Source organism: Lissotriton vulgaris, chromosome 1_1, assembly GCF_964263255.1.
Source record: "Lissotriton vulgaris chromosome 1_1, aLisVul1.2, whole genome shotgun sequence".
Lineage (NCBI taxonomy): Eukaryota > Metazoa > Chordata > Amphibia > Caudata > Salamandridae > Lissotriton > Lissotriton vulgaris.
Genome location: NC_141685.1, coordinates 1,560,272,797 through 1,560,296,685, shown reverse-complemented (window position 1 = coordinate 1,560,296,685; position 23,889 = coordinate 1,560,272,797). Strand labels below are relative to the sequence as shown.

Sequence of the window (23,889 nt, the reverse complement as noted above, 5' to 3'; positions counted from 1 at the left end):
ATTTTGAGCAGTTTCTTGAAGTTGAGTAAGTTAGTTGTGGAATGAGCAATGGGAGTTACAGTGGTTGGCTACAGAATATAACAGGGAACGCCCACCTGACCTGGAAAGACCGACACAGAGGGGTGTGGGCCAGAGCCAAAGTGGAGGATCTAAGGATTCTAATTTGTCTGTGAAAAGATATTCTGTTACGAAAGTAAGAAGGACCTGCAGCATGAATAACTCTGTGGGAATAGCATAGGTGTATGAACATAGATTGCTTATGCACTGGTAACCAGTATAAAGATTTGAGGATTGAGTGAGGGAGAGCACACGGGCAAGTTAAATACCAGACCGTTTTGAATAGTTTGAAGTCTTTTCGGTAAGGATTTAGCAATGCCCATGTGAAGAGCATTTTCATAATCTACCTGACCAGTTATTACAGCTTGGAAGACAGTTTTGCTGCAGTCAAAAGAAAATCATTGAGAGATTTTGCAGCGCATGCACAGGATCCCATTGACCTACCAGCGAACTGTGGTAACTTGTCTTTTCATGAAAATTGCATTATCAATGAAAATCCTCCGGTTCCTAGCCATGCAAATGGGTGAAAGAGAGAAGGTGAGGTGGGTAGGCACAAATCCATAGCCCAAATGATGTTTGCCTTACAGAAAAGAATGACCTCCGTCTACTCTCCAATATGCTTCAGACCGTTGTCCTTGATCCAACTAGCAATCTTACACTTGCAGTTCATAAATCCGCATCTCTTTACTTTATCGTTCTCTGAGATGGCGATAGCATCATAGTGATATAATTAAATGACAGAAGTAGTAGGACAATCGCTCATGGGGTTAAGTTCCTGATGAGAAGAATCATTGAGTAAGAGAGATGTGTACAATGATTGTGGCAAAATTGTGGAATATGTATCTTGAGTCTCCAGAAAGAGTAGATTTAACCTGATTTAGTTTACCTTCCTGCAAAGGGTTTATCTCACACCTGTTAGAACCTACAGGATATTTAGAGTGGACACTGAATGACCATGATGTCATTTACCTTAGGTAAAGTTCACCATGTGTTGCGCGAATGTTCTGTTAAAGAGATCTACTGGAGGAAATAATGTCCTCAATGTATACAACTGTTGATATGATAGTGACAATGTTGCCACTGGGATTATTCCTACACGGAGGTAAGGGGAAAAAACAAGAGTGCTATTTATGTAAATTCTAGTGAAACTCAGAATAGCAATACATTGGAATGCTGCAAATGCCCCCGTACCTAAAGTGTGGAGGTCAGATGAGGTTTGTTCGGCAGCAGCCAGAGTAGCCATTCTATCCCTCATCGATGTGATCTCTAGAAAATCCAATTAGAAGTCCCCAGGAAACTTAACTTTATACACTTGTACCGGAATATTCCATTTGTCAACAATTGACTTAGTATGTGTTCCATGTATGTAGAGTATCCAAGATCCAACTGTTATGGGAGTCAACGTCCAATGCCTTGTCTAAAATAATGTTCACGTTCTAACAGGATGTTGTGTAAGTGTGTCATGTGTCATGTGTAACCTAGACGAGGCAGTACTAAAATTGTCGGGAGTGAGTTGGGTGAAAATTTCATCACAGTTGGAGTTAACTACCATTCATAGTGGTAAAGTGCTGGGTTCCAAAGGGTCTCATAAACTGTTTTTTCAAGGGTGTGGCCTTGGTCTTATGAAGTACGTATGGGCCTCCCTAGAGATCTTTGCATGGCTGCCACTGCAGTGGTCCTAAAACTTGTTTGCCCTCCAGATAACTGTGGTTCTTATCAATCAGTCTTGCTAATGAATGTGGAAACTAAAATTTATGCCAGAACCCTAGGTAATCACCTAATCACCGTAATCCCTATCGAAATGCACCACAACCAAAATGGTTTCATGCTATTGAGGGTGACTCAGCATCATCTTTGGCAGGTACACTTGACCATGGCAAAAGTGGATACTTTATCTAGGCCCTTGTCAATCACAGTAATTTAATTTGAAGAGGTGTTTGACTCCTGAGTTGGGACTAACTTTATGAAGTCCTTGAATGAGCATATGTAGGTCTTAGGTTCCAATCATATGTGAAACTCCTCTACACAAACCTGTGTGCATCTTAATGAGGTCCTGTCTCTGACACTTGCCATAGAATGCTTTTCATGCCAAGTTTGCGCACCCTCCTCATAAGTAGTTGTGTTACCCATCAAAACACTGGCTGCTTGATCAGAATAAATGCCCTGAAAATGGACTTGCTTGAAGCGAAGGAAGAGATTACCTTGTACCTCTGTATGCTTTGATTTGCTTTTATTAGATACTTGAGGGGAATCGATCAGAGCCTAATGGAGATTCTTGAGAAGATTGCAGTAATCTTGGGCCTGTTGGAAACAGGAACAAGCCTTCAATTTACCCATTACAATGGTCGCTAGCAGTGAATTGGAAAACTCAATTGACAATAGCCCTTGACAGATTTAAATATTCGGGATACAGGTTACAAAAAACCAACAAGGAATTGCAGCTGGCATTTGTCCTGATGTTTACGGGCAGCAATCTACTCCATCTCACTCCCAGTTGTGCTGGGGTGGTTCTATTTAAGATAGTCCCTCACCTGCAGTTGCTTCATGACTTGCAGAATTATTCCTTGGAAATCATCCAGATCTTACAGAGCTACATGAACACTCCAAGACTTTCTTGTGAGTGCATATGAGTCCCAGCGTGACATATGATAAATGTGTCTAATCCTTTGTCGACAGGAGACTGGCCATGGTTGAGGTGCAAATACGTTATTGGGTGGCTCAATTGCCAGTGCTCAGTGGTTGATTATTCGGGCAACAAGATGACCCTGCCACTAGGGTTGAGTTTGCTGAGATGATGGAGTCAGTCCTACTCCCTATCCTTTACAATGCCTTAAGCCTTCTGCCCTACTCCAAATTTCCCATTTGGATATTGAAAGGTAAAATAAGGCTCTTGATTGCACAAGCTGAAATTGTTGGATAACTGGGGAAACTTTGCTATGATTCGTGGTTAACTGAAGTTGATCAGCTGAGCTGGTTTTCACAATGGGATGTCATAGGAATATCTGGGGTGAGGGTGTGTGGGGTCATAATCAATGAAGTTGTTTCTAGATTTGCCCAAAGAATTTGACGTACACAAGTCACATTTATATTACATACCTTCACCTGAAACGTGTAATAAAAGGGCATCAGAGGGAACCAGCAGATCTTCCTGCATATAGCCCATTAGAAGCAAGACTGACAACTAGTCTGCTGGCTAGGGAGACAATCTTGCAGGTAAATAGAACCCTGAAATGTAATATCCTGGTTAGGTTACTGGAGGTGAAGCTTTCCTTGGGCCCATTGGATGATGCTGACGCATGAGAGGCAAAAAAAATGCATCTGGGTTACTCGCGATTTCTGCAAGGTTCCGTAGAAATCAATTTATGTACTTGCTTAGAGTATATTTTATGCCCGATTGCCTTTGGAAGGCGAGTAACCTCTCCTCCCTGAAGTGCTTCAGATGCCAGACCAGTAATGGAGACTTCCATGAGACTTGTGGGTGTGCGGTGATCCAGGCCATAGTCCTTCATCTAAACGTTGTCTTGTCCCTCAAATTGGCATTAATGGCAATTATCCCATGGGGTGTGTAGGAAGGTACCTCCTGACTATGGTTGCCCCCAACTTTTTGCCCTGTGTTTTAGCTGGTTTCTGACATAGTCGACCTGGGATCCTGCCAATCAGGACCCCAGGCCTACTGCTCTCTCTTTAAAATGGATTCCATGTACCTTAGGTGCATTTCCAATTGGTACTGGGCCACCCTATCAGACCCTGTAACTCAGGGCATGGGTGTACCCAGGGCTGCCAGGGGCTGCAGCATGTATTATGCCACCCCTGGCTGGCCTCCTAAATTTGACACAACTGGCTGCATGACAGCTGGGGCAAAGTCGTGTAATCACCCTTTGCTGTAGGTGTAGTATACCTATACCTAACCCTAAAATGGACACACAGATTCCTATCAGTCACTCCTATGGCAGGCCTTGACAATCCTGAAGGCAGAGTGCTTGGAATCGTGTGAGATGGTGCTCTGGCATGAGCTGAGCCTGTCTGCAGCTTGCGGAACCAAGTCCTAATAGCTGTTCCATGATAACGCATACCATATACTCTTAAGTGCATTATAATCCTCGCGGTTAAATGCTAACTTTGGTATTGCTTTATCAAAACATGTCGAGTAAGGTGTCATACGAATTGGAATACTAACCCCTCGCCAATTCTGGCGACGGGGTTAGCATTCCACCCTTCTAGAGGGACACGACATGTATGTAACTGTGAACCCCGGTTAAAGTTAACTGAAGCCTCAGCTCCACAAAATGGATGCTGCCACCACAGACACGAGTCTGACCTCCTGCTGCTGGGAGTCCTTCCAGCGAGGGAGGCTTGGACAAAGGGTTTCCTGTCCGGGGCGGTGCTAGCACCGTCCCAGACATGGTTTTGTGTATCCTGGGTAGGCAGGGCTTTTCAGGAAGGTGACTGCTGAGTGGCACCCCGGTGCTCACTACGCATAGGCCGGTCAGAACCAGTTCCAGGGGAACACCAGCCCCTGGCCTGGGGAAAGTCCGGCATGGCAGAGGGGTGTAACCACCCCCCTCCTAGTCCCACCCATAGGCAGGACCTAGTCACCGGGTCAGCCCCCTTTTTTAGTATAAAGATGGGAGCGGGCCCCCTGTTCAGATTAGATCATCTTTGGAATCAAGACACGACTTTCTGCGAAAGGACTTCAAGATTTCCTTCTTCAAGATTCTCCCTTGTGGCTAAGGAGTAGTCACCCTGCATCAAGCGGGCACCATCCTAAGAACACTGCGGTCTGCTGCAAGTCCTTCATCACGAATCCGACGACCCAGCTCGACGAGACACGGCTTCCCTGGCACCTCTGACCTCTACAGCAAAGCTGAGAACTGTGAGTGCGACGAGACCTCGAGGGACCGACGATCGCCAAGACTGCACGACTTCTTTGTAACAAGCCCACCGTGTCCTCCACTGGTGAGTGCTTTGGGGTCCGAGAAGCCCCAACCCTGAGCAGCTCCAGCACCGAAGATCAGCCCTCCAGCATCTCCACGATCTGCGTGGGGCCCTTCTGCTTTTGCGTGCTCACCGCGCTGTGTGGCTACTAGCCGGCTGGCTTGTGGCCTTCACGACGCCCGACGACATCACTGCTGCTGGTCTGGTTGCTCCAGACTGGCCCTTGCTTCCTTCTTCAAGAGAGGCACCCCGGACCCTCCTGGTCCACTCCAGACGCCATTTTAGGTCCACCTTTTTTGCCAAGGCTTTGTTGCCCAATCCTGGGTCCAGCGACGCCGACAGCTTCAATCTTCGTGGGACAGCTCGCTCCTCCATCCTGGTCGCCGACAACGCCTCCTGGTCCGTGAGATCTGCGAGCACAGCGTCACCCACTCACCTAGTCGAGGTGGCTACCATCCGGTGCCCTCCTGGTGCCCACTGACTACTGGCTAGTAGTCTCGAACTTGGTCCCCTCTGCTTTCAGGTGTCATCTTCCATCGATCCAGGCTTGGATCCACCGAACTTTCTTCACTGGTCGCCTGCCAGCAACTTCTTTCTTCCAGGCTCCTGGTCCGTCTACGAGGATTCCTGACGTCTTTTGAGTCCTATGCAGCTGCAGCCCCTGGGCTAGGTAACTTCGGCATTTCGGTGCCCCAGCATAGCCTCACTATCCAAGGGTCAGAATCCACTTTCGTTTTCCTCCTACCAGGTCGGGTTCGCCCGAGAACACTAACTTTGCAATTCCTAGCTACCATAGACTTTGTCCCGCATCACGCGTGAGAGTGCACACTCTGCACCCGAGTCCCCTGGGTCTCCTAGAAGTAATCTAACGATTCTATAGTCAAGTCCTAGCGATTCCAAAGGCTATTAGTACTGTACTTACCTGCTAGTAATTTCGCATTCCACTTTCAGAGTATATGGTTTTCCGTGCCCCTCGGGCATTTGTATATACTGTGCTAACTTAAGTATTTTTGTAAGAGTTTTGGTTTGTGCTAAGTACCCTGTCCTCATAAAGAGTACAGGGCTGTTGTGATTCTTAATAAATATCCTGTTTATTTTCATAACACTTGTGTGGTGTCCTTTCACTTGGTATTCAAGGGGTATATGTGTGGTAAACAGCTGGCTTAACACGCCCTCTCGAGTCTTTAGCCTTAGACTGCTCGTATCCACGCTACTAGGATAGCTGGTCTATAAGGTTGACTTACAACCAATCATCAATAAGGGTTGCTGGACTGATACATAGTGTTCACTAGAATAGTGAGCACTGCATATCAGGCCACCTTCTCACAGGGTGCCTATACACTTGTTGCACTCAGTTTTCTTCTAGCCAATCACAACCTTGCTAGACAATGACTGACTAAATGCCACTAAATGTGAAAAAAGAGTTGGTTGGAAGTGTATCCACCTGAACCACTTGTAGTAATTTCTTCAACATTTTTAGTTGCCTCTATAGTTCTAGGCATGTAGGAATGAGACTGACATTTGTTGAGAAGTGTTTGAAAAGGTTATTGCTGTGAGTTGCCTCTAATTTAAATTTTTCTTTAATCTTTATTGATTTTCATAAACCCTAGCAATCAGTCATAGTTTCACTGTGGACGTTTTAATTAATGAAACTAAGGTAGTAACATATAGTGCTTTAGCATAAACATGATTTCCTGGGTGAATTCAGTGACTGCCCAGGTTTAAGCCTAACTAGCAGTTACTTTGCCAAGGGAACCAAAGAAGCTGTTTGAAAGGCCAACATTGCTTACAAAGCACCACTTACTCTACTGTCATTATCTTAGAGACGCAAGAGCAAACGGAGATGACAGACTTTTGGGACGTGGAAAATAACAAGCATACAAGAGAATGAATTGTGATCTTCCTTTCAGATCTAAGGTTTGGTATTTTCAGTATTCGGTTGCCCCCTTGCAAGTAGAATGTTAATAGATGGGCAGCACGTACCAGAACATATTACTCAACAAATGTCTTAAAAGTGCTGATTTTGATTGTTCAATGGCAGTAATTTACAATAAAAGATAGTATTTGATACTCTTGTGTTAAAGTTGTTTGAATTTGAAAATATTCTCAACTTTTACAGGTTTCAGAAGGTTTGGCTTTTTTACACAGCAGTGTGAAAATGGTTCATGCTAACATTTGTCCTGAAAACATTATCTTGAATAAGAGCGGAGCATGGAAGATAATGGGATTCGATTTCTGTATCTCATCGGTAAATCCTTCTGAGCAAGAGGTATTTTTTTTTCTTTTCTCATGCAACCTAAAATGTGCCTGCTTTTTCCTGGGACATATTTTAAAAATGTGTTAAATATCTTGAAGATATTGCTACAATTGAAATGGGAAACATAATGACTTTTTGTGATTACTGTAGTCCAGTATGTGATTCCGGTTACCGTTGAAACTTACAGGTTACATTTATTCATTATTGAGCTTATTTACTCTCCTCTCCACTCCTTCCCCTTCCCCTTCCCCTCTTAGAGTGGCAAAAAAAAAGGCAGGGAACTCTTGGTAGTTCCTCAGTATGGAACATCAACATGACTGCTGATTCTCTGAATCTGCTTACCTCAATAGTCTATTTTCCTACCATAGTTTTTAAGCAAAGGATTAGCACAGTGCCATCCACACCGAAATAGAAAGTGACAAAGCCTTTTGTCATGGAACAAATAAAATCAACCTGAGACACATATTTTTTGCTTTAGCTCTTCAGGGGTGTATATCTTTGTCCAAACACAAGGGAGCAAGTCAAGACAATACCCTTTCAGGCTTAGCGTGCAACATAAATTATGCAAAAAAGGCAGCAGGGAACTCTGGGTAGTTCCCACATTTTGGGCGAAAAGAGAGAGAGAGAGAGAGAGAGAGAGAGAGAGAGAGAGAGAGAGATTCAGTTAGTCTTTATTCGATATTTTTCCAATCATAAAAGCCACAATACAATCATAAAAACATCCTTAAAAGGGTATCACCCTAAAAGCAAACAGTTCTTAAAAAATTTAATACAAGGATTATCGAAGAGACCCTAGCAATTATATCGATAAAATAGCTTTTAAGAACAATCCATATAAAAACATTTTCATAAAAAGTCTACATGGGAGAAGCCGCAACCCAGTAATGTACTCAAATCTTAGTTCTTTGGATGAGGAGGTTTTTCCTCTGCAGTGCCGAGGCCCAGCCGCGCTTAGAAATTACGTAGTGGCTATGACAATGTCTGGTCTGGTATTTGTTACCAGAATGCGCAATGCTACCATACCCGATCTGGTGCCTAGGTTAGAACAGAGTGGCTTAAGCCACTTACGGCGGGGACCCTTATAGGCCGGGTAGACGAACAACACATGGGTTATTGACTCTTCCTGAGATGCACACGAGGGACAATTGATGTCTAAAGCCTGTTCCATTTTGCAGTGAGTGGTCTTAGCGGTAGAGTGCCCACTCTGGATTGGTGATATAATTTCCTATCGTAAGGTTTCGTGATCAGATTCCAATAGGCCTCTGCTTCCACTCCAAACTTGTGTTCCAGGAAGATACCTGTGAGTGTATTACTGCCCACCACTGATAGGATCTTCTTAGTGATCATATCCCAGTAAAGTGCTTGGTACTCATTTTTACTGGGACATTAATTCCCTATCTGGTATTCCCACAGGTGTCTAAGCCCCATGTCATACAGATTGCACTTAAGCTTCTGGAGCCATTTGATTTTTGAAGACAGATCAGCATCTCTAGTATGCATTAAAGCATGTGCATAAGATGCCAATTCTGGAATGGTCCATAGCCTCCTCCAATAGGCTATGGGTCTATAACCAGCCACCTCATCAAAACAGTTACAGCCTAAATCTAATAGAAGAGGCTTTGTAGGGGTGGATTGTGGGAGGGCTGTCAGTGGTCTCAGAAACTTATTTTGTGCCCGGACTAGGGGTAAGCTTTGACTTTCCCATTATAAATTGATGTTCGAGGCATATGGGCTGCAGATGGTACATTATGAATAGATCGCCATCTGGTGTTGGGCTCGGATGATTGCACTTTGTTTTTCTCTTGGAGAGTCTTTTGTATGTTGGTGACTCCTCCCTTAGTTGGTAGTGCGCATGGGCATCGGCTCCATCCTTAGATTGTTTTTTTCCGCCATCGGGTTCGGATGAAGATCGAGACGCTCCAGATCAACTTCAGAAGAAAGTGATTTTTCGGCGCGTATTCCCTTTCCAATTCGACGGTATTGTTAGCGAACGCGTTCTTTTCCATTCCGACGCGTTACAAATTTAAAATAGAAGAGAAAAACTTGGATCTACGTCGAAGAACAGGAGACCTTTCTCGACGCAGTCAAGCCCGGAGTCCATGGAAAGGACTCCATTCAAAAAATGTCCATCGTGTGGTGCTAAGTTCCCACACAAGGACCTACACGAGGTGTGCAACCTCTGTCTATCGCCTGAACACGAATCCAGGGACTGCGAAGCCTGCGCAGCATTCTCCTCCAAGCTAACGATTAGAAATCGTCGAGCCCGAAGACACAAGGCTTCCAGAATGCAGGCGAAGGCAATCCCGGAGCTGTTCGGAGACGAACAAATCGAGGAAGAAGAGGACCAGTCGGGGTCGGAAGGGGACCAGTCGGAGGTTGAAGAACTCTTCGAGCAACAAACCGTGAGTGACGACGTCCCCTTACCGAAAAACCGACCCCGTGCGGTAACGACCCCGCCCTCGGGCCCGGTCAAACCGCTGAAAAAAGTTTCCGACGCCCCGCCTTCGGGCCCGGCAACGAAACCGAAACTGAAACCGAAACACTCGGAATCCCACCACGTCGGATCCGAGAAAAGGGCGTCATCGACTTCGACACCGAGGCTGCATACAAAGGAGAGCTCGGTATCGAAACATTCCATGTCGAAAAAGAAATATGATGTATCGCCCAAAAGACACTCGATACCCAAAAAGTCGGAATCGAGCAGACATTCGGTGTCGAAAACAGAAAGATCTGAAGATCGAAAACAAAAACAGCTCTCGGAACCAGGACCCTCGGTACCGATTCAAGAGCAACAAACAGATCCCAAACAAAAGATCTTGTTTATTGACCCACAGACTGGGAAAGTGGTCACGAAGAAGAGAAAGAGTGAACAGTCAGAAGATAAACCTCTTCCTTCAAAAAAGAGAACAATGGGGACGAACATAACTCCTCCTGCTTCTCCTCGTCCTAGAGACACACCCTCTTCTCCTATTCCTCACAATAGGCCACATATTCCTACACCCTCCACACCAAGACCAGCTACACCTCAATCAGATGTAGACAGTGATATAGGGGAGGGAGAACCTCAAGGGGATGACAAATCTATCCAAGATGAGGAAGATCCATGGGAAAATTACGATGTAGGGTCAGATGAGGACAACGACCCAGAGCTATACCCCTCAAAGCCTTCACCACCTGATGATAACACAGGTTTTGTGCAGCTCATTAATAGGGCAGCAAAATATCACAAACTAGATATGCACACAGAACCTCAGATAGAGGATTTCTTGTTAGAGACTCTACCTAGTGCACAGAGAACATCAGGTACTCTTCCTATGCTAAAGGGTCTTCTCACTCACACAGAAGAAATATTCGAAAACCCAGTGAGAGCCAGGGTGTTAAACCCAAGAATCGATAAGAAATACAAAGCGGCTCCAAAGGACCCAATATTTATTAGAGGGCATGTACCTCTAGACTCGCTGGTGGTCTCAAACGCTCGTAAGAGAGCAAACTCATTATCTACAGGAGAGGCTCCGCCACCAGATAAAGAGTCGAAGTTAATAGATGCATCAGGCAAAAGAGTAGCATCACAGGCAGCGAATAGCTGGCGTATAGCTAATACACAAGCACTACTCGCACGTTACGACAGGGCACATTATGATGAGTTAGAAAAACTTCTCACACATCTTCCAAAAGAACATCAGAAGAAGGCAGACCAATTAATACAGGAAGGTAAAATAATAACCAATACTTCCATTAAGTGTGCATTAGACGCAGCAGACACTGCAGCAAGGTCTATTAACACTAGTGTCATGCTAAGAAGGCACGCGTGGCTTAGAATCTCAGGATTCAAACAAGAAGTTCAAACAGCCCTACTGAACAGACCATTTGATCAGAAGACATTGTTTGGTTCAAGTACAGACGAGACATTAGAAAAGATGAAGAAAGATACGGAAACGGCTAAGTCAATGGGAGCATTGCAACAGCCAACGCACAGAGGTTCCTTTCGTAGATCCACCTATAGAGGGGGCTCAAAAAACACAGGAACAAATCAGCAATCCACATCTTTCACACCAACATCACCCAGAGGTAATTCAAGAGGTAATTACAGAGGTAACAACAATAAGGGTAGAGGCCGCGGAAATAATAACAACCGCAACGCCTCAACACCAAAACAGTGACTTCATAGATCTCCCCCCAGACCACATAACACCGGTCGGGGGACGTCTATCACAGTTCCTACCTGTCTGGGAAAACATCACGTCAGACAAGTGGGTGAGACAAATTATCCAACATGGTTATTGCCTAGAACTCACAGCTACCCCACCAAACATCCCCCCCAAACAGCGTCCAATGAGTCAGGATCATCTGACATTGTTAAGAGAAGACGTGCTAGCACTTCTACAAAAGCATGCAATAGAGAAGGTCCCAAAGGATCAACAAGGAACAGGAGTATACTCTCTATACTTCCTGATCCCCAAAAAGGACGGGTCCCTACGACCAATATTAGACCTCAGACCTCTCAATGCTTACATAAATTCGGAACACTTCCACATGGTCACGCTCCAACAAGTACTCCCTTTACTGAAGAAAGGGGACTTTCTTTCTACACTGGATCTAAAAGACGCTTACTTTCATATCCCAATTCACAAAGCCCACAGAAAATACTTAAGGTTTGTGTTAGAAGGACAACACTACCAGTTCAAGGTCCTTCCGTTCGGTGTCACAACAGCACCAAGAGTTTTCACAAAATGCCTAGCTGTGGTGGCAGCACACCTAAGAAGACAACAAATACATGTCTTCCCATACAAATCAAAGGAGGAATGTCTTCACAACACACAGAAGACAATTCAACTGCTGCACCACCTAGGGTTTACGGTGAACTACAAAAAATCACACCTGCAACCAAACCAGATCCAGCAATACCTGGGGGCTACAGTAGACACAGAAAAGGCAATAGCATACCCCAACCCAATCAGAGTACAGACAATGGTCGGGTTAATACAAAGATTTCAACCACAACACTCACTACCAGCACGAGTGTTTATGCAACTATTAGGCATGATGTCCTCTTGCATACTGCTAATACCACATGCCAGACTACAAATGCGCCCACTACAAGAGTGTCTAGCGACACAGTGGAATCAGGCTCAAGGTCAGATTACAGATCTGGTGTTGGTAAACGACCGGACGTATCGCTCTCTGAAGTGGTGGAACACAGAAAACATTTCCAAAGGACGGTCGTTCCTAGAGCCAATTCCACAAGTAATAATAACAGCGGACGCATCGCTCTCCGGATGGGGAGCGCATATGGACAGATACACAGTACAGGGGAAGTGGAGTGCGCAGCAAAAGAAACTGCACATCAACTACCTGGAACTATTAGCAATATTTCTAGCACTAAAAGCTTTCCAAATGCAAATAACAAACAAGGCAGTCCTGATCAGAACAGACAACATGACTGCAATGTATTATATTCAAAAACAGGGGGGGGACACACTCTCTCCAACTGTCCAAACTAGCACAGGACATATGGAGATGGGCCATTCCTCAAAAAATCTACCTGTTAGCGGAACACCTACCAGGAATTCAAAATCAAATAGCAGACATCCTAAGCAGACAGTCAGAACAAGTTCACGAATGGGAACTGCACGACCAAATACTACAGCCATTCTTCCAAAAATGGGGGCAACCAGAGATAGATCTGTTTGCAAATCATCAGAACGCAAAATGCAAACAATTCGCATCCAGGTACCCACACCAAAGGTCCCAAGGCAATGCACTGTGGATAAATTGGTCCAACAAATTTGCTTACGCGTTCCCTCCTCTACCACTAATTCCATTACTGGTGAGGAAACTGCAGCAACACTCAATGACAATGATACTAGTGGCACCCACGTGGGCAAGACAGCCATGGTTCACCACGCTGCTACAACTCTCACAAGTACCACATCAAAAGCTAAGGTTATTACCCATGCATCTTACACAGAACCATGGAGAAATAATGCACCCAGATCCCAAACAACTGAACCTAGCGATCTGGCTCCTGAGGTCATAGAGTTTGGGTATTTAGATTTACCACCAGAATGCATGGAAATCATTAAACAGGCAAGACGTCCTACCACCAGAGCATGCTATGCAGCAAAATGGAAGAGGTTTGCTATACACTGTAACAGTAAGCACATCAACCCTCTGGACGCATCCACTAAGCAAATCATTTGCTATTTATTACACTTACAGCAATGTAATCTAGCATATACCTCTATTAGGGTTCATCTAGCAGCCATAGCGGCGTACCTACAAAACAGGCAACACCTGTCACTGTTTAAAGTACCAGCAATTAAAGCTTTCATGGAAGGACTCAAAAGAGTCATTCCACCAAGAAGACCACCTTCCCCAGTCTGGAATCTCAACATAGTGCTTACCAGACTAATGGGGCCACCCTTTGAACCTATGCATAGGTGTGAAATACAATTCCTCACATGGAAGGTGGCCTTCCTCATAGCTATCACGTCACTTAGAAGAGTAAGTGAACTGCAGGCTTTTACGATTCAAGAACCATTTATGCAGCTACACCAAAATAAAGTGGTTCTTAGAACAAACCCAAAATTCTTACCAAAGGTTATCTCAGCATTCCACATCAATCAGTCAGTGGAATTACCGGTTTTCTTTCCAAAACCACAAACAGTAGCGGAAAGAGCCCTACATACACTGGATGTTAGGAGGGCCATATTGTACTATATAGAGAGAACACAAACTTTCAGAAAGACAAAACAGCTATTTGTTGCGTTTTCTCCCACACATAAAGGCAATCCCATCTCCAAAGCGGGCATTGCCAGATGGATTGTAAAATGCATTCAAATATGCTACTTAAAGGCAAAGAGAACATTAACTGTTCCTCCTAGAGCTCACTCTACACGTAAACTAGGAGCATCTATGGCATTTCTGGGAAACATTCCACTAGATGACATATGCAAAGCGGCTACCTGGGTTACACCGCACACTTTCACAAAACACTATTGTGTTGATGTGCACGCAACACAACAAGCTAGAGTGGGACAAGCAGTATTAAAAACATTGTTTCAGACAGTTGCAACAGACACGGGCGACCACCGCTAGGGAGAGAACTGCTGTATAGTCTATTCATAATGTACCATCTGCAGCCCATATGCCTCGAACGGAATATGCTACTTACCAGTATGCATCTGTTCTTGGCATAGAGGGCTGCAGAGTGGTACATGCCCTCCCAGCCTCCCCGGAAACCTGTGTCTGTTCCAACATTATCTTATTTAGATACACTTACATGGGCACTCTTATCTGTATTCTACTATACTACTCCATCTAACCCTACTATGGCAAAACAATCTAAGGATGGAGCCGATGCCCATGCGCACTACCAACTAAGGGAGGAGTCACCAACATACAAAAGACTCTCCAAGAGAAAAACAAAGTGCAATCATCCGAGCCCAACACCAGATGGCGATCTATTCATAATGTACCACTCTGCAGCCCTCTATGCCAAGAACAGATGCATACTGGTAAGTAGCATATTCCATATCCAGCCCCCACCGGTTTAGTAGTTGAAAGTCGATGTTCTTTTAATAAGGCACCTGCTAACTGATTGTGCCTTAGAACTAGAATATCTAACTGTGGAGACCAGTTCATCCTCCTGCCCATAGTCAAACCTAAGTATGTAAAGGTATCCGTCTGTTCCAAAGGTACTTTATTCATTTCTACTCTGCCTTTAATAGATTTGTGTTTATGCAGCACCATGAACTTAGTTTTATCAACATTTACTATAAGGTCATAGTCGCTGCAAAACTCTGTCAAGGGCACGCTACTTCAATAGACACCCTGGGGGCAGTATATTTCATAGCTTCTGAGTGCAGAAGCTTGGATTTGGCTGTGACCAAGACTGGGACCTTATTCCCCAAATTACTAGATATGTTCACATCAGTGGATTTTGGTTGGGCGAAGCGGTCCTCTAATGATGAAAAGCCTGTTTTAACCTTGGATTCAGTGTTTATTAGGAGTTCCTCAATTTGACTCAATCTGTAAGTAATTGGAGTCAGTAAGGTTACTAATAGGTTTTCAAGTCTTCACATTTCCTCACTTGGGTTTGGACTGGGGACCCCCATGAAAGCAATGTTGAAATCCGAGCGGGCGGTAGCAGTGTTATCTTGTGCGCTACACTCGTCAACTGAAACTGGTGCTCGTCCTCCGTTTTTGTTAATCGTTGGTGCTTTCGCTGTGGCTGGCCTCTGTGAACCACCTCCCCTTTTCCTTTTCGTCGTTAGGTCGGGGATCGATTGAGTAGTTATATTTTTAGTTTTGGATATGGATCTGGCCGACGTTTGCGGGAGCACAGTAGAAGCATTTGTAATTACAGGTGATTTTGCGGCGGCCTCCAGTGACCCACTTGGAGTCACAGAGCCACTCGCCTTAATCAATGAGCATAGGTGTGTTAGAGTTGGCGACTAAGTGGAGTGGCGAGCGAGCTGTAGCAATTAAACCCAGGGAAGATCTTTTCGTTTGTTGCGGATCCAGGGATAGGCGATGCTCTGTTTTCGCTATCTCTTTCTCCAAGACAGACGTAGCCCTTAGTATGAATTGATCTAGAGTCCCTGCAACGCTGCTACCAGTGAGTGCACCTATCCTCTTCCCTTCGCGTTTGGTCATCATAGTATTGATAACAGGGCCCACACAGTCACTCTATACACTATAATCAAAAATCTGATATGATGAGTTACAGGACTGACCTTACGATGAAGTCTGAGTTAGAGGAGGGGCCAAGCTCGGCCTCGTCTAGTCTCGCGACGGTCTCAGATGGACCCGCCCTTGGCCCGGCACGTGCCCGTGCTCGTTCCGCGAAGTGGGAGAGGCGAGCTGCTTTATTCTCCCCGCTGTGGCAGGCAGGCACAGGTGAGGGCGTTGTTGCAGGGGTCACGACTCCCTTGGTAATGCAGTCCACCAGCAATAAGGCGAAGCGGCTAGGTATATGTATATACACACATATTTGTTTATATATTTTTATACATATGTTTAATGTAAGTTATTTTTGACCATCACCTTTATTTTTTAGCTGCCTTCTTGACATTTATGTTTCCAGTACTTTTTTACATTTCATTGTTTTTAAATAGTGCCATGGGACTATAAGAGATCACCACCTTACCCTGCTATCAGTTGGTGTTCCCCAAGGGTCAGCTACACGTACAAACCTATTCTCCTTATGCACCATCTCCCTTGGTGACTTTACCTTCTCCTTCTGTTCTCCTATCACCTTTATGCCAAGACATACAATTATCTTCTCCTTTCACACTCTCAATCCTACCACAAATCACGCACTAATGACTACCGCACTGCTATCCAACCCTGGATGACCCTCACACCTCTCATGTTGAACATTAGTGGAGATCCTTTACTTTCATTCCCGCTAAAACCTCTGTTTAACTCTTCAATGCCCATAAAGTAATTAATCACTGACAATGGCGCAGCAGCATGGTACCAGTTACTAAATGTAAGATAAATATGCGGATGTCTCTTGTTCAGTTCCACAAAGAAACTAATTTCATAAATTAGATTACTGCAGTAGCCTTCTCATGAGCAGTCCTCCATACTCATTCTCTCACATTTGTTTTGGGAACCTATCTTAATTCTTAGTAGGTTCAGTAAGAGTTTCTCTCAAACCTTTAAACAAAAGTGGGAATTCCGTTGCATGCCACTATAATGATTTATTCATAGGTGCAAAATCTCATTTGTAGTGCAGTTGAATATATCTATCGTTATTTCCCTTTAATAATGTTCACACTAACATACTTTTTCTTTTTCTTGTAGCTGAAATTTACTTGTAAAGAATGGGATCCAAACTTACCACCATGGTGTCTGCCGAACCCGCAATATTTAGCACCGGAGTACATACTTGCAGTAAATTGTGAGACAGCTAGTGACATGTATTCTTTGGGAGTTCTCATACATGCCGTTTTTAATAAGGGGAAAGCAATATTTGAAGTTAATAGACATGATATTTATAAAAGTTTTAGCAGACAACTGGATCAGGTAAGAGTTGTTTTGAATCTTTTATTTGAAGTTTATTCAAAGTGTTGCTTTTGTTTTATTAACAGTTTCTTTCAGTGCAAAATGTATGTAATATTCATGCCCTTAGATTTGCCTGGAACGCTTTAAAATGTTGATGTAGTAAGGCAATCGTTCATAAACAAAGCACATAGTCTTGTAAAGTACAACACTAGAACATTTTACCTTTGAAATTTTGTCCATCGTTGGTGCACAGTCCCCTATTGATGTTTCAATCTTACTCAAGCTCTTTTCAGCCTGCTACCTCTTAGCCCACCAGAGTATATTTTTGGGGAGCTTATATATCATTACTGGAACAAATCTGTCAAGATTTTGCTTTGACTTTTACATTTACATTTTCTTTTCTTTCAGTAATTAGCCATCCAATGTTTGTATGTAGTATTTTAGCATGTTTAGCTTTTACTGTTAGTGTTGCATGGCCCACTGATATGATTGTGTGCATAGTCTTACAGTTTCCTGTCATCATATCTAGCATGCAAAGTTTCATCTTTCTCTTTCCAAGGGCCATACTGCAAGGAGCTACTCCACAGCGACTTTGGTGCAGGGAAACAATGTTTATTTTGTGAACAACCAATATATTTAGTTGTACTGATTCCCTATTGTTTATGTATTGTTTGCATATTTGATTCAGTCATTGTCCATTTTTGTGACCCGAATCCTGTCACTCATCGAAAACTGGATGATAAGTTAAGATGTATTCTAGGGATATACTTGGGGATCATAAAGGGGAAGGTCTTGGTGGTTATTTTGGTGACTTGCTGGTGGTATTTATTTATTTTTATATTCCAATGCTTACTTAGGGTAACAGTATAATGATATATTTCCTTTTTTATAGTAATAATGATTTTCTTTTTCATGGTTGCATAGTTGAATCTCAGGGTATTCGTATCCATTTAGCCTAGATATTAGATCTTGCTTAATTCTTGACTGCCACTTCTACATTAGTCCTCATTACCAATACAGAATAATTGTTATTTAATTCTAGGTAACCATCATTGCTGTGTCTTTCCATTGTATGCCTCATCCAGATACCAGGATATCATCCATATTTTGGTCTTCTAGCACTGAAATGGGTCCAAGAGGCATCAGCAAGGAATATAAATAGTTTGGGTTAACAGTCCAGAATGACTACTTCTGAAATGTGATCAGAATTGGAATAGAGTCTAAGGCGGCTAATGACATATTTTTTTATATATACATATATTTCCACTACAAGAGTTTCTAAGTTTGAATCGCAGTGCAGTGGATTGTTAATTCTAAAATACACTGCGGATCTTGCAGTGTCTGCCATTTAACCTCACCTACTAAGCAACTTACTTTGGAAGCGGGGAAACAATGGCTGCAGAAATCCCACACAAACTGTAATTCCACCAACGTGGTTTACCTGATTACCTGCCCATGCAGGCTCAGGTATGTGGGCATGACTGCAAGAAAAATTAAACAACGTATATGTGAATACCGTAGTAACATCCGGTGTCGCAAGAACAGCACAAAACAGATGGACCATTTTTTTCGCTGAATCACACTACTAATGATTTGACATGGAAAATCACTGAACAGCTGAAAACAGGCCCAACACCCAACAATCGCTGTTTGAGAAAGAACAGCGTTGGATTTACCATCTGTCTACACACCGCACAGGACTAAATGACCATATCCCGTGGGGCACTGTTCTCAAACGCTAATTACTGCCTTCTGTCTAAACAATTCTGCTTCTTCAGCCAGCAAGTCTGTGGTTCTGATTTGTTTATCTTACCAAGCCTTTGACTAAAACAGACTAGTGTCTGCATAACCACTATCCCCGTATTACTTGCATCCAACCCCTAATTACCTTTTGGAACCTTTGTGTGTGAGTGGTACCTGTCTTATTTTCCACATAACATCTCGGGTGGAATAATAGTACAGTATTTACACAGCAACCGTGTACTGCAACTGTGGGTTGTTCTAAGAAAAAATATGTTTTGTCAAGACAACACATGATATCCTATTTTACCACATAAACCCCTACGTGGAACAATGGCATGGTATATAAACAGCAACCATGCATTATATCTGTGGGTTGTTTAAAGAACATGGGCTTTGACAGCACAACACACAATGTCAGTTCCCCGTCATTCTGACATCGTTTTCACCCATGCAAGCTTTATCTTAGAGTATGAGGACATTGGGGATACTTTTCTTTCATCAGTTTTGACTATAGTCATAATAGTTAACAAACACGTTATCATGTGGGATCACATTATATAAATAACGTTTTTTTGGCCTGAATCACCTGTAGGGTAGCGTTCTAGTAATTTTTCATTACGTAACCACGTCACAAGTGGCCCACGTGACCAGAAATGGGTATTTGGATCCTGCTTTTCCGATACACGTTAACATTCGGGCCAAGGCGTGTACCGATAGGTTTCCGGAGGGATCATGTAACTTTAGAAGTAAGTGGAACGTGCCTGGGGTGCTTTTCCCGCAAGCTTTACCTTCGGGCATTTCACAATCTTTTTCTCCCTCTGCTTGCAGATTCTAACAGCATTACTCCCCCCCCCCCCCGGACCCATGACGTGATTCACAACATTAGATTAAAGAGTAAGCCAGTTTCTCCACGCCGCTGTTTTAAATGTTACCTTTATTTCAAGTGCACCTACTATCCCATGCTTTTAAGCACTCCCCATATTGCTGTGGCATGTTCTGAAAGGGGCACATATTTGTTTTCCATCGCCATTCTAATGTCACTGAGCAGACATTAACATTTAATATGATTGTCACAAATGAACAAAGTTTTGTTTTCTATCTGCCTGCAACTTCACGGGCGTATGTATCAAGAAGTTATGAACACGGTTGTGTTAGTTTTTGCACACAAGGGAGGCTAGTTTGAGCATGCCTCTTCCTCATAGCTAGGGATGACAAAACGTTCTTTTGGATGCCGGTTATACAGTTGACAAAGATGATATATTGAAAAACTATATATGTGCTCTTATGTTTTCTATTTCAGGCTCCAATGGTCTAGGATTTGTCCAGGAGGCCATACTGGTAGAACCGAGAGTTTTCCCACGTTAGGGTTCCACAGGTTAGAGTGCGTATACCGCCGTAGAACAACCAAAGGTCCTGATGAATGCTTAGCAAATTTGCCCTCATAAGCTGAAACATGTTGGCCAATCTCTACTTTATTTAATTCGGATGACTCTAGCTAAACTAACCAGCTAGTCTGCATCCGTCACATTTGTTTTTAATGGTTGCTGCTTTGTCTGGAATGAATTATTTAATAGGTTAAAATCGGCCACCTTTTAATTGCACGATTGTATTTCCACTTTCATTCCTACCCCAACAAAAAAACCTGCTCCGCTGTAATTCAGGCGTCAAAGCACACCAGGGAGGCATTCCGCCTCTCTGGTGGGAACCCGATGATGAAGCATGTCACCAACAAAGTTGGTGAGTGAGGGTTCTTTGGGAAAAAAAATTGTTTTCTTCTGCTATTTTTTCTTCTTTCTATAGCTTCTTTTTATAGCTTTTTTCTAATGAATACACAGTCACTCTTTCGTTGTTTCCAATGCAATGTTTGAATCTCAGGGTATTCATATCCATTTAGTCTAGATATTAGATCTTGCCTAAATCTTGACTGCCACTTCTACATTAGTCCTCATTAACAATACAGAAGAATTGTTATTTAGTTCTAGGTAACCATCATTGCTGTGTCTTTCCATTGTATGCCTCATCCAGATACCAGAATATCATCCATATATTGGTCTTCTAGCACTGAAATGGGTCCAAGAGGCATCAGCAAGGAATATAAATAAGAGTTCTTCTGAAACGTGATCAGAAATGGATTAGAGTCTAATGTGGCTAATGACATATTTTTTATATATAAATATAATTCCACTACAAGAGGTCGCAGTGCAGTGGATTGTTAATTCAAAAATATCAAGATGTTGAGGGAGGTGACCAGCAAGCCACAGTTGTTATTTTATTTTCTTAGAGTTCTTGAGCCGCTCTGTACAATCCATCATAATGCTTTATCACTGCAGCCTGTTCAGCTAGAAAATTGCCCTGTCTGCGCTCTGTATGCCTTAGTTGAGATCCACCGGGCTTGATGGTCTCAGGGGACATCCAGCAGGGGTGTGGAATTTACTACTTTTCCATGGGGCAGGTTGCTTCATAAATCTACTTGTCTTGTAACAAAATCCACTTGTCCTTTTAGTGCCATGTAGTGCGGCAACAAATTATGGCAGCAATCTCATTATATAAGTGCTCTGATATAGCCTCTCTGATTATGCCAGGGCTCATACCATAGTAGTGTTTTTTTATACTTGTAATCCCTCTTATGTTACCACGTTTCTGCAGATCTACATACTGGGACTGTGAAGGTAGTGGTAAGCAACAGTTCCAGGGTTAGAATGCCCATTTGAGTCTGTGCAAACCTACAAACTTGCATGTTTTAAGGGTTTTCAACAACTCTGCTCTAATCTTTTCCCATACTGAGAAATGTTGGAAATGTACTCCTAACAATTGCAGGTGTAAACCTTCTTCCAGAGTTGGGAAAAAAGTGGTTGGAGGAAAAGTGAACTTGCAAACACTCAGATTTTCGTGTGAGCAAATCTACACATGCATATTTGCTTATGCTAAAATGCAGTTCACATATGTTTTCTAGGAGTTCTATTTCTTGTCCTACTTCTGTAAATTCTTGGGATTTCACGAAAGCCGTATAGCTGCACTTAATGCAAGGACATATACGATGTGTGCACTTTTGAGACTTTCTTAAATAATTGGGCCCCTAATTTGGTCTGGCGTTGACCATGAACTTTTGCATTTATTAAATTCTGTCTTTCTCTCTGCATCGGCTGGCTTGGCTGTGAGTGACAGCATTGTGTTCTTTCACAAAGAGCATATCGGCACACAAATTAGTTTTGTTCAGTGTCAATAACTATTGTGGCAGTGTGTGCTTTTTGAGACCAGAAACAATTTTAGCTTTTTTTAATGTTTGTTATAATGGCGAGGAGCCAGCAGGGCCCAGCAGCTTCCACGCTAATAAGGTTCTACAAAAACCATGTCAAAACAAGTCGCACATTGACCAAACTAAAAAGCTGACCACCAATTTCAGGCCCACTAGCTTTGCCAATGCTTGTTTATTTTTGTTTCCCTTAATCTTATTGAAACTGGTTACACTGACTTTCCATTATGAATATTTTTGGTAAATACTAGCATGCATCAACACGTTACTAAATGATGCTGCAAAGAAATGGTACCTGACATTTTACAGTAGTTTAGCTTAAATGTTTTTTTTCCCCTGCTTTTATTTTTTTTATGAACATTTTATTTTGAAAGCAAAGAATCTTCAATCTTGCCTTCAAGCGTCTGCAAATATCTGCATCAAATCAGAGAGCATTATACATAGCCGCATAATGCTAAACTTTGAAAACGTGTGTACACATTTTTATACAGGAACCACTGTCAGAAGTGCAGTCAGAGCTTACAACATTTACTTAGAGCTCTCACCCTAATAATAAAGGCTTTCAATTAATTAACCATAACTACAAGTTTGAACATATGGACAAAAATAGTACCTTAACTGCAGATGGTGCCCTTTCCTGATCATAATATGGTAATGCAAACTGGCAGCCAAAGAGTTTGTACTGCATGGAATTGGGCCTACTTGTCTCAAGGACAAAATACACATGAAAACTTGTTGCCCTTGACCCCAAACAATATGTCCTGGGTGTCGGGCTATAGGAATTCCACATCCCTGAGCCAGAAACATGGAGCAATACGAGCGACCCGAGGGGAGCTGATTTTTTTTTAAACAAACTTTATTAGGTTTATAATTCCAATCAAAAATACAGTATACATCTTAAGCACCATCCTCCAATATTTCCAGGTTAATTACTTTTGGATAATTAGTACACTTCTTCGTTCCCCCTCTATCCCGGTCTTGAAGGCCATAATCGAGGGACCAGGGGCACATTATCCTATATTCAACACATGCCGTAATATGCTGCATCAATAGTCCCAATAAATTTAAACTAAACTAACTACCCCCCCTTCCTCTCTCCAGGCATGTGACCTCCATTACGCTCCTGGAGCTATCAAGTCCCAATAGAAGTGTGCAGTCAGTGGATCCCTAGTCGTAAGCAATTCAAGTGTGTGCAGGACACCATTCCGGTCTCACTCAACCTATACTTATAGAATATGGTCGAGCAAGTGCATCTGCAAGCTGTAAGGAGCTTATTCCATAGTGGGGGCACCCATTCTGCTTCATCATCGCTCGTAGCGTCCGGGTTCCTCAATCCCACCAAGTGTTCCCACGCTCTAGCTGCCTCTAGCGCCTTCTCGTTCCCAACTCTTCTAGCTAATTGTAACCTAACTGTGCCATCACATTCCGCCCATTTAACAAAGTCCCTATTCCACCAATTTAAGCTTGGGGGCCCAGTCTCCTTCCAATGCATCGTAATTTCCCTCTTGGCCAACACCAGTCCCATGTCTATAAACTTGCTTAGTTCTAGCAGTATGGGGGAAACCAATGCAGTATGCAAGTCCCTAGCGATAGCTACAACTCTCTTTCTGTCACCTCCTTCAATAATGCT

General features: G+C 43.2%; 1 protein-coding gene across 1 annotated transcript in view; it reads left to right on the top strand.

The window, feature by feature from the left end:
• Positions 1 to 23,889, top strand: part of SCYL2 (SCY1 like pseudokinase 2) — a 392,954-nt gene that overhangs the window by 87,970 nt on the left and 281,095 nt on the right. The window contains exons 5-6 of the mRNA XM_086918030.1: positions 7,112 to 7,261; positions 17,063 to 17,284. Coding sequence (XP_086774156.1) covers positions 7,112 to 7,261; positions 17,063 to 17,284 — 372 coding nt within the window. The remainder of the gene's footprint in view (positions 1 to 7,111; positions 7,262 to 17,062; positions 17,285 to 23,889) is intronic.